General features: G+C 35.0%; 1 protein-coding gene across 3 annotated transcripts; it reads right to left on the bottom strand.

Moving 5' to 3' along the window:
* Positions 1-5,508: 5,508 nt before the first annotated feature.
* LOC106871774 (heterogeneous nuclear ribonucleoprotein A1, A2/B1 homolog) lies at positions 5,509-11,017 on the bottom strand. Of its 3 annotated transcripts, XM_052975254.1 has the most exons (4): positions 9,682-11,017; positions 6,421-9,594; positions 5,763-5,876; positions 5,509-5,660 (listed from the first exon to the last, which is right to left on the bottom strand). In XM_052975254.1, the coding sequence occupies exon 1, from the start codon at positions 10,893-10,895 to the stop codon at positions 9,885-9,887; it is 1,011 nt and encodes a 336-aa protein (XP_052831214.1). In that variant the 5' UTR covers positions 10,896-11,017; the 3' UTR covers positions 5,509-5,660; positions 5,763-5,876; positions 6,421-9,594; positions 9,682-9,884. The 3 variants fall into 3 exon arrangements, with proteins under 3 accessions (XP_052831214.1, XP_052831212.1, XP_014773900.1); XM_052975252.1 differs by having other exon boundaries at positions 6,421-11,017; XM_014918414.2 differs by lacking the exon at positions 6,421-9,594.
* Between the last annotated feature and the right edge of the window lie 494 nt (positions 11,018-11,511).

The following is an 11,511-nucleotide window of genomic DNA, read 5'->3' as shown; positions in this document are numbered from 1 at the left end:
TTGGGCTTGCAAACTATCATCAAAACTCCCAATATACACAAGAGCTCCATTGACTGACTTATTAAAAACAAGGAGTAAAGTAGAATTAGTCCACTAAATGCCCGAACACTTTTGAAGAAATAAAAAAAATTCTAATGTCAGACCTGTCGTTAGCACATTACAATCTTGAAATGGACATCATCGTAGCATCTGATGCTTCCGAGCATGGATTAGGTGCAATTCTACTTCATAAATACGAAGACGGAAGTACAAAACCAGTAGTTCATGTTTCGTGCTTACTAATAGCAGCAGAGAAGAGATATAGTCAAATTGAAAAGGAGGTCCTAGCAATTATTTTTGCAGTTAAAAAATTTCAGATTTCTGCATGGTAGAAGTTTTTTTATTGCAAACAGACCATAGACCTTTGCTGTCGATTTATGGGTTTAAAAAAAGGGTTACTGACTCATCCTGCGAACTGCCTGCAATGTTGGGGTGTAATATTACTAAATTATAATTTCAAAATGCAAGACATTCCATTGAAAAAATTTGGTCATGCGGACTGCCTTTCGAGATTAATTCCAAAAAATATGGAACCACTAGAAGAGACTATTATAACTGTACTGCAGGTAGAAAGTGAAATTAAAAGTGTTAAGATCAATGTTATCCAAAAACTACTAGTGATGGCATAAGATATAAGAATGGAAACTGTAGGTGATGAGTATATTACGAAAATTAAAGAAGCTTTAAAAATAAACAGAATTCAGATGTCAATAGTTTTTCAATTTGTGACAATATTCTGATATATACCCAAAGAGTGGTGGTAGTTCCAACTACAATACAAAAAGGTGTATTCCAACAGTTTCACAGCGGACATCCAGGAATGGCAAGGATGAAGGGTTATGTCTATTGGCTGTCTACAGACTGAGATATCGAAAACTTGGTGAGAACATGTCGAGGTTGCATGCTCAGGGCCAAAGCCTGACTGGTAAAATATCAATCATAACTGGAGATGGAGAACCCGTGGTCTAGGTTGCAAATCGACTATTTCCAGACTGGTAAACAGTGTTTACTACCTAATTGTAGTAGATAGCTGTACTATGTGGCTGGAGGTTTGTGGTGTATCATTAATATATTTGCCTGCTGTGCAGATCGACTCACATATTACTATGTAATATGTAGCTCTGCTACAGTTCAAAGTTTACAGTTTGAGTTAGTGTGTTGGATTGTTGGTTCTTAAATGATTGTTGTTACGTTCTGTGTGGTAACTGCTGTATGTTTCGATTGTATTGTTATTACACTGCTGCTGTGTATTTATCCATAGGATACAACACACACACACACATATATATGTATATAAACTTCATGTTGGCCTAAATATATATATTAATGTGTATATATAAATAATCATCATCATTTAACGTCCACCTTCCATGCTAGCATGGGTTGGACGATTTGACTGAGGACTGGCAAACCAGGCTCCAATCTGATCTGGCAGAGTTTTTTCAGCTGGATGCCCTTCCTAACGCCAACCCCTCCAAGAGTGTAGTGGGTGCTTTTACGTGCCACCAGCACAAGGGCCAGTCAAGCAGTACTGGCAACGGCCACACTCGAAATGGTGTATTTTACATGCTACCTGCACAAGAGCCAGTCCAGCGGCAATGCATATATGTGTATACATATATATGTATTTGTATATAAAGATATTTATATTATAAGGTTTTTAAACTTTTAAATTTTCATATTCAAAAGAGACAGAGACTTCAAATTTGATATATCGATTTATTCACCACTCTTATGTTAACATTTCGAAACAAAGACGAAATCTAACGGGGGTTCTAAGAATTTAATAATAGTTATGTATGTGTTTTTTCGTGTTTTGTTCGAACGGTAACCACTCCTGAAGAAGTGCCAAATGTCTAAATCCAATAGACCAATCACTGGATAAGTTTGGCACAGAAATGTTAACATAGAGTGGTGAATAAATCGATATATCGAATTTGAAGTCTGTCTCTTTTGAATATGAAAATTTAAAAGTTTAAAAACCTTATAATATAAATATAAACTGTGAGAACGACCCTTAAGGAATCTAGTTAATGATCCCCTAAGGTAAGTTCTTATGCTATATTGGTAACGGTTGCTACATCCTCTGGAAAAATGTATATAAAGATATATATATATACAATGTATATACATATATGTATATAAATATATGTATACATAAGTATATGTATATATATAATTTATATATATATATATAATTTATATATATATATATATATATAAATATACGTATACATATATATATATACATATATGTATATATAAATATACAAGGGGTGTATGAAGTTTTGAGCCTTGAAGTCTCGTTTGTCGACTTTCATACACCCCTCGTATACATGCATATGAAGAGACACAGAGAGAGTTATTTGCATCATAATCTGATTCTTTCAGTCAATAAATAGCGTGTTCAGTAAATTTTTCAAAATTAAATATATATCACACAAATAGCTGGTAAATAATACCCAACAATATGCAAGTCATATACTCTGCCCATCTTGTTTATGATTCATCAATTTTATTTGGCATTATTATGACACCCATGATTTTGAAATTATTTCAAGTCATATAAACCACTTGAAATATTTTAGCAAATTTAATGACTTCTGTGGTGTAAATTATTTACCATACCTGATGTGACACCCTTCCTCGATGCCCTAAGCACACGCTTAAATGTTAATCTAGCACTGACTGTGATCATTACATCTTTAAAGTATATCCCCACCCCACTTTTAAGATAAGCCTGATTTGAAAGAGATTTGGCTGCTATTTCAAGGACAAGCATGCCTACTAATGGTCAGTTGACTTCCATCAACATTGAAGTCAGAAAATATCTATTTTCATATTAGAGACAGAAGCAATTTGCAGACCAGGAAAATGAATGGATACATATTAGTTTTGATAATTCACTTGTCTTTACTAATGTGTACCATTTCATTATCATGGTATTTGCAATGTTTGTACATCAAAAATTCATGACTTACTCACCACTCAGCTTACCCTAGTAAAGTCCCCCTTCATAAAATATTTACAGCTCATAATCTCTACAGAAGTTAAATAGCTAAAATAAATCTATATATAGTAGTGAGACTTAATTAGACTTTCAATTTTGCAATTCTCTTTATGAAAGTCTCAGACCTAAAACTGTCAATGTTAATTTATATATTAACAGTTGTTATAGGGTTAAAGGAGAAAGCATTTTACAGTCTACCTGTAGCCAGGATGGGTGAAGTTAAGTAACACAAATGTTACTGCAGAGCTTGAACTAATAATACTGGTTAACAAAAATATATTATACTCCTTATGAATGCAAACCAACTTTTACAGACTAATTTTTCATGCTGATTTCAAAATTTTATTCCATTTTTATGCAGCACATATCAGTTTTTCTATAGATACATGCGAATATTTACATATTTGTATATATGAAATCATTAACGTAATAAATAAGGACATTATTTTTAGAAAGTAAAGGAGTTTGAGTTAAATCATCACTATCATTCTACAAAGAGTGAATACACAAAAACTGGGTCAGATAAAATTAGAACAACAGAGAAACATTGTGATTTGAATGTCCAGCAATGTTCCTGATCTGGTTGATCATGAAGTGCCCAGCAGTAGTCATTCCAGAAGCCATGGTACCGTTTCTCCATAGCACTATTGTCCCGGTGAAATCCTCATGTTCTTCAGACACTGCTCCAAAGTTATCTGCGAAGAAATCCAACTTGCTATTTCACCAGAAACAATAAAGGAGAAACCCAATTTCACTGAAAGGCCAAGTTCCAACATGGCCTCAGCCAGAGACTAAGGTAATTGAAAAGATATACTTGGTAATGATACGATAATTTTTTTTATTTTGTCACAGCACATTTGAGTGACACGCTGTTAACAACAGTATGAAATGAAGTTGAAATGCAACTATAGAATGAAACTGAAGCGATAAATTCTTTAACACAATGAATAATTATATACATGATAATTATCTTACGTAGAGTGCAATTAAAATCTATACACCCCGAGTACAATTCCTATTGAGGCCAGCTTCACCCATCATCCTTCCAAGGTTGTTTAAATAAATACTAGTCACATATTGTGGTGGTTAACAATGTCAATTGCAAACCCTTCTGTAAGTTATATTTTGTGTATTTCAAAATACTTAGTGGTATTTCTGGCTCTTTACATCCTTTAGTTCAAATTTGCCTTCCATGGTTGATTACATCAACTTCTCTCCTTTCCAGGTCGATAAAATAAAGTACCAGTCAAATATTTCAGCCAGTTTAATTGACAAGCCCTCTACCCTAAAACTGCTGACCTTGTGTCAAATTTTGAAACAATTAAAACAAGCAGTTTCCCGATTATCGATTCATGGGAGCCAGCCATTTAACTAATGGACATTTCTTTTAAATCCAAAACAAATCCTGGTAAAATAACTGATTAGTCCTCCTTTAACAAGGTAATAAGGGTATAAAGTAATTAGTCTTCCTCATTAGATTGTGTAGTTGAACAGTACCAAATTCAAAACCATGAAACTCAATCAACTTACAAGCGTAGAGCATGACAAGTATGCCATGTCTCATCCCATCAGTAGTCACAGCACGAGTTTAGAAAGGCCAGTTCATCCCCTTGAGTCACCTCAAATGATGAAGTTCTAAAGAACTGTCAATGAATATAGACCCTCAAAAAAAAAAAAAAAAAAAAAAAAAAAAAAAAAAAAGGCTTACAAAGATAAGTTCTGTGGTTGATTTTTTTCAACTAAAAGGCAGTGCTCCAGCATAGCCACAATCAAATGACTAAAACATAAAAATAAAAACACCAGAATGACAAATGTCTTACACTTGGAACAAGCAATTTGAGAAATGAATTGATTTATCGTGTACATTTCATAGGAAACCCAATTTAAATAGTCCGAGCTATTAACCTTTCCATCTGCACAGGAAAGTGATTTTGGTAGCATATTTGTCATGATTTTGTTTTTGTACGAATGGTCATAACTAAACATCTAAATCTCAGTTATTTTGCAGCTTTTCAGCAACCAAAGATTTCTCTTTACCTAACTAGATACTTATAAAATAAATTTTCAGTTATGTAACAGAATCAAAAACAAAGTAAATTTGTATATACTAGCAGAGGGATTACAGAACCCATCCCCAGCACACTTACCTAAATTTTCAATACACAAACTCACTTCAAACATGGATGCCTTTTATTTAACCGAAATCAAAGATAACTTTTTTCCTAAGTGACTTTATAAAAACTTGACTGCGTTGAAACAAGCAGCTGAAACCCTATTTGTCACCATAAACTTTTAAGATACATCTGATGACTAGCACTTTGATAGATTTTAAATAACTTATTTCCCCAGCATCTAATAGAAAAAAAGCACAGAACTATCCAACAGCCAATAAACGTTACAATACGTGGGTGCAAAAGTTGAACTTTAAATTTTAAGGAAATAAAACCAGCACAAGCAGAGATTATTAAATAAATCTTTATTAAAATCATTCAGATAAAAGGTTCTACAAGAGGCTAATAGCCTCATGTGGACTCCCTGACTGGATATCTGGCAGAAATCTTGGGATCATCTGCTGCACCTATTACTTAGCTTGACCTAAGCTTACACCTTTCTGAAAATAAAAGAATAGTTCCTCAGCAATGTAGTAAATTTATGAAATAAGGCAGGAAAATATAAAAGCAAAAGTTTCCACAGAAAAAAAAAGTTAACTTACAAATTTGCAGTACTTTCTCGGAGTCTCCAAATTGCACCTTCAGAGAATATCAAAGCCATCAAGGAAGCCAATCCTCTTGGTCACCAAGACTGCATCTTGCTACAAAACCAACTCCTGGAGCAAATAAGAAATACTAAGCATTAGATGCAGTTAGTAAAGAAACAATGCAGTTCTTCCGAGACAATACTCCAGAAGGAAGACAAAATTCAAGTTTTTAATCACAACTGCTAAATTTGGTTTCTTTTTGGAGAACCAAATCGTTTTAGTATTGGTGTGTATGTATGCATATACATATATATATATACATACATACATACATACATATATATATATATATATATATATAGATAAAAAAAAAAAAGTTATCCAAATGAGTTTGTTGCTGACAAACTGCTTCCTTCATCAAATGGAAGTACAATCTGTTGAGCATGATCAAAATATATTTTTGGTTGTATTATAAACGTATGCAAATGTTATGCTTACATGATGTTAAATGATTGACTAGTTTTTTTTGGTTTTTTTTAATCTTCCCAAAAAAATAAGCTATGAACTATCGAAAATTTCGACAGATCTACAAGTTGACAGTCGAACATTGATAAGACAAAAATACAAAGTGAAATGATCGACGTAAGGGACAAGCTAGAAAAGTTAATCCTACCTACTGAGCAGTAAGCTCAGTTGTATTCCCAATGGCTGTTCTCATTGCTCTCACCTATCAATCACCATTTCCCTGATGCAGTTCACATAGATTGAAACTAGTTTCAAGTTGATAGTGTCAACCTTTACTTGATCTTCCTCATAGTCACCTAGCTTCCATGCTGTTCAGTAGTAGTAGTAGTAGTAGTAGTAGTAGGATAGGTAGAGGTAGTAGTGACAACTAGCATCGCATATGCCTCGTATAAACTGCTAAGGGCTAATCCTGAAATCTTAAGACCAGCTAAATTAGCAAGTTCTAGTTCAAAGAGCTGAAAATAAAGCAGGTTTAATACATTTAAAGTCATTTAAGACACTGAACTGTTTGTTAAATAATAGTTATATAACACTAAGTCTTGTGTAGATGTTTATATTAAACCATTGCTCAAGTTTCTAAAATGCTTTAAACTGACATTAAATCGTACATTTATGTTAGTACTACCAATTTCTTTTTATATTTTAGTCTTATAGTGGAGGCCTAATGCCTTTAGAATATACAATATATCAGATAAAGAATAAGTCATCCATACATTACCATTAATTAGGTTAAGTTGAACCACCCAAGACTTATATTACAGACAAATTCACACCTAATTAGTATATAGTCACTTACCTCAATTCCCCAGACATACTTAGAGTAGCGAAAGGCACTAAATGTACTGCTGACAACTGCAAATAAGCTCATCTTATCTATCAAACAATACTTATGCCATATTGACCTGAAAAGTAGACTGGTACTGGGTGAAATGACAACAGTAGTAGTAGTGTTGGTAATGGTTGTAGTAGTAGTAATAGTATAAACAAGATGACTGACTGCCGACTGACTTACCTACCTACAAGGGTGGCTTACACTAAGATGCAGCAACCGGGAAGAAAGCAAAATTAAAATTCCCCCAGCACACCCACCTGGCATGCAAACAGTACAAAACTCATCCCTTTCAGCCCCGACCTTACCACACATGAAATTGGGGCGGGGTATGGGATCAGGAAGAAAGAACGGTAATTTTCATGGGTATGGTCAGTGGTCAGCTGAGAATGTGAAAACTAGGGATGGATCGAAAATTAAAACAGACGGTGACAGGGCCATGTGTAAAAAAAAAAAAAAAAAAAAACCATTACAGAAGCTCATGCAGAAAGTGGAAGCAAGAAAGTCTAAATCGAGTTAATTCTAGAAATACTTACCTAACACGAAACTAAACATGACACTAAGTTACTTAAAACAGTAAATCTGCTTGAGGCTAGGTGTATAACTACATCATAGTTCACGTGGTGACCAGCAGGTCAAAGTTCTGCTGTGATTGTTGATTACAAATACAGAAGGTTGACCAGCAACTAATTTAGCGAAAAGTTTAGCATTATGAAGATATATACAATTTCACTCATACATATAATTATACACACATACTATACATATATAAGACACAGAATTAGCGACATGCCGACCAAGCAAGATACTAGACATTAACAAAACACGTCAACTGTATATGGTGGGTGAGTCTAGTGAAAAGGTCGGAGGTGGGGGAAAAGAAAAGTGGGAGTTTAGACGAGGTGGTTGGGGTTAAGCAAAGTGAAGGTAAGTGGATGAGTGAAATTTAATAACCAAGTGGCGGCAACTGAAATACTGTTGAGGCTCTTAAACTATCTTGACTAACATGGAAAAAGACCGAACAGGAAATGATAATACTATAAAAAAAAACTAACCGACAATTTGTCTAGACAAAATGATGAAATCTAGTTCAAGTTTGTAAATTTCTTTATTTACAAGATACATCTCAACCAGCAAGTTTGCTGGGAGTAGCCGAAGATAAATGGCTGCTGCAACAGTATTTCATTGGAGTGGCCCTCACTTTCTACACTTATAGTAGCTTCTAGTAGTAATTTTCCTGGAGAATCAACTATAAGACAGTGGCTGGATCAGGTCATAAAAGAATAGATAAAATAGACAATTAAAACATAAGTTGGCTGGCTCATTACCTTTTCTTTAGTAATTAATTTAGAAATAGTAAATAAGATGTAAACTGGGGCGAGACTGACCATCACCAAAGCACTGCCTTTTGTTTAAAGTCCAAGTTACTCACCACTGGCTACTCCTTGACCCCTTTTTAAAAAATACATTTGAAAAAAATTGATTGTAGACTGAACTCTAAAAGTAAATTATTAAATAAGGTGTTTATTAGAGACTTCAATACATGTACTGTGGCCTGTATAAGGTTATTTCATGATATGAAGTGATAAGGGAGGAAAGAAAATGAAGTTACATAAGATGGGAAAGAAAAAAGTACATATGTCCATAAAGGAGAAAGCACTAGGTCTCTGATTTTATTTAGCATTATGGTGGTGATATATATATATATATATACCCCAAGTTGTTAGTTTCTGTAGCAGAAATAAGAAAAAAACAACAAGCTGTCATCACCTTGCCTTATGTCGACCATTTTAGAGAGAAACTTGTATCAGGTGGAACAAAGGACTAAACCAGCACCTCCCATTTCCATAAGAGACAATAGATTTCAGTCAAGTTTCCTAAGATCTCCATTCATTACAATATGTATAATACTAAGTTATTTACCATTTATTTTTTTAAGTTTGTTTTTTAAACATAAATATCAAATTCCTGCACTTGTGATTTACCTAGATTTAGGTGGATAAATTTAAAAAAAAAAGGTAAAAAGACTGACGTTGTCAGGACTGAGAAAGCGATGCGAACAAATAAATGAGTGAACATGAAATATATCTAGAATAGTTAACCTACATTAATTATACCTAGATATATTCAATGTGTGTATGTTGTGAAGGAGAGACGATCAGACAAAGAATAATTTAAATAGGTGTTTTATGAATAAAAATAGTCTAAAATAAAGTTTCAATGACAAAATGGCTTCTAATTGGATTGAAAACTTAGGCTGTGATGAGGAGGAAGTAACATAAATATTGGTATTACTGGTCTGGATAGCTGAATAGTAGTAATATAGTAGCTGAATCAACTAATCCTTCCTTAGTTTCTGGTAATAATGCCGAGATGCAACATAGATGAGCAGTTTTAAACATGTTTTGCTGTGATTAGATATGAGATACATAGATGATAGTAATCAAATGTTTTCTTTTTTGTTTTGTTCTTTTTTTGGCAGGTACGATTATTCTAAAAGATAAATAATAAAATTATATATATAATGGCATCAAAAGAATGTACTGAGAAGTGTTTTATATCATCAGACAGGGATATTACCTGGCCGTAGGAGTCCCGATGTGTTGCAGCTTTGTGTTACAGATGTAGGTGGATGAAGGAGATGGCGTGGCTGCTGTTGGATGTTGCTATTGATGATGGAAGATGTGGAATTTGATTTTCTCTTTATTTTCCCTCTGGTGGGAGAGGTTTTAAGTATGTGATATTGCTGGTGATGAAGGTTGTGTTCGTTCAGAAAAGCCAAATTACCGCCGATAGTTGCTACCACTCATACCGCCACTACCGTAGCCACTACCATAGGGGCCGCTTCCTCTGTTGAAGCCACCACCACCACCACGAGTGGGCCCGCCGCCGTTCCCGTAACTGTAACCAGTTCCGAAGTTGTTGTAGCCATCATTGAAGTCACCACCGCCGTAGCGGCCGCCGCCACCACCCATGCTACCGTAGCCTCCGCCTCCATAGCCACCCTGATTACCTCCGCCATAACCTTGTGGACCATTACCGCCGTAGCCCTGCGGTCCTCCAGCGTTGCCTTGATAGCCCATGTTACAATGGTATCCATAATTGTCGTTGTAACCGCTGCCGTTGGCACCACCGAAGCCTCCGCGTCCTCCACCACGGATACCACCACCACCTCTTCCTCCACGGCCGCCGCCGCCGCCGCCCATGCCCATTCCACCTTCACGATCCTTCGACACAGCTTTCTTCACTTCAACCATTTTCCCGTTGAGTGAGATGCGACGTTTAAGGACAACCTTGTCTACGGAGTCGAAGTCCTCGTAGGTGACAAAACAGAATCCTCTTTGTTTGCCGGTTGCTTTATCTTTAATCATTTCCAGTTTTTCGATTTTGCCGAAACCACCGAAAGTATCCCGAATATCGTCTTCAGAAGTTTCCTCCTTCAATCCGCCGACGAACATTTTCTTCACTGAGGTTTGGGTTTCGTCCGATTCATTACGAGGCATGGCTCTTTTTGTATCCAAATCACGATTATCAATTTTGTGAGGTCGGTTCTTCTGCGCCTCATCTAACATTTCGGCGGTTTTGTAAGTAATGAAACCGAATCCACGAGATCTTTTCGTGCTTGGGTTTTTCATGACGACGCAGTCGACGATTTCGCCCCATTGTTCGAAGTGCTGTTTAATAACCTCTTCCGTCGTGTCGTAGTTAAGACCGCCAATAAACAATTTGCGGAATTTTTCTGCTTGAGGATCATCACTATTCTCCTCTCTGTAGTTATAAAATCTTTCAGGCATTTTAAACGAGTTAGTTTAGCTTATTTCTTCAGCTGGTGTGTAGTAATGCAAGCGACCACTGTCAAAGAACAGCTAATAAGACACTCAAAATGGAGATCTGCGTTAGGATAATCGGCTTAAGTAGGCCAGCCTCGTTTTCAACTAACCAATCATGCTCACTCTTTTCAAACCCTTTGTTTTCCTCAAACCAGTGCAAGAAATAATTTCGATAAAAATTTTTAAGATAAGAACTAAATCCATAAATATATTATTTATGTTATTCAAGGAAAAAATTTTAGAAGCAATTTATAATGGAAGAATATGTGAAAATTAATTACCTTAAAATTAGATACCGCGTCTTATACCCGGCTCCGTTGTGTTTTATTTTTTTTTAATTTGGGGAGGGAAGGTTTATTCAAATAGTATATACTTATATGCGAAATTAAGGCCTAATAATGTAAAGATATTCATTTCTAATTATTTACTTAAACTACTTTCAAAAATAAGTAAAAATACTCCAATAAGATACTTCCTAAGTAGCTGAGTATGTGTGTATATATATATATATAGTGTGTGTGTATACATTTGTGTATGTATATATGTATGTTTATGAATGATTATGTGTGTATGTACATAT

The sequence above is a fragment of the Octopus bimaculoides genome, chromosome 20 (assembly GCF_001194135.2).
Source record: "Octopus bimaculoides isolate UCB-OBI-ISO-001 chromosome 20, ASM119413v2, whole genome shotgun sequence".
Classification (NCBI taxonomy): Eukaryota; Metazoa; Mollusca; class Cephalopoda; order Octopoda; family Octopodidae; genus Octopus; species Octopus bimaculoides.
The sequence above is the reverse complement of the archived record's forward strand: the minus strand, read 5'-3'. Positions and strand labels throughout refer to the sequence as shown.

Excerpts from the sequence above, each read along its gene's own strand:
- LOC106871774 (XM_052975252.1), bottom strand. The coding sequence starts at position 10,895 with ATGCCTGAAAGATTTTATAACTACAGAGAGGAGAATAGTGATGATCCT.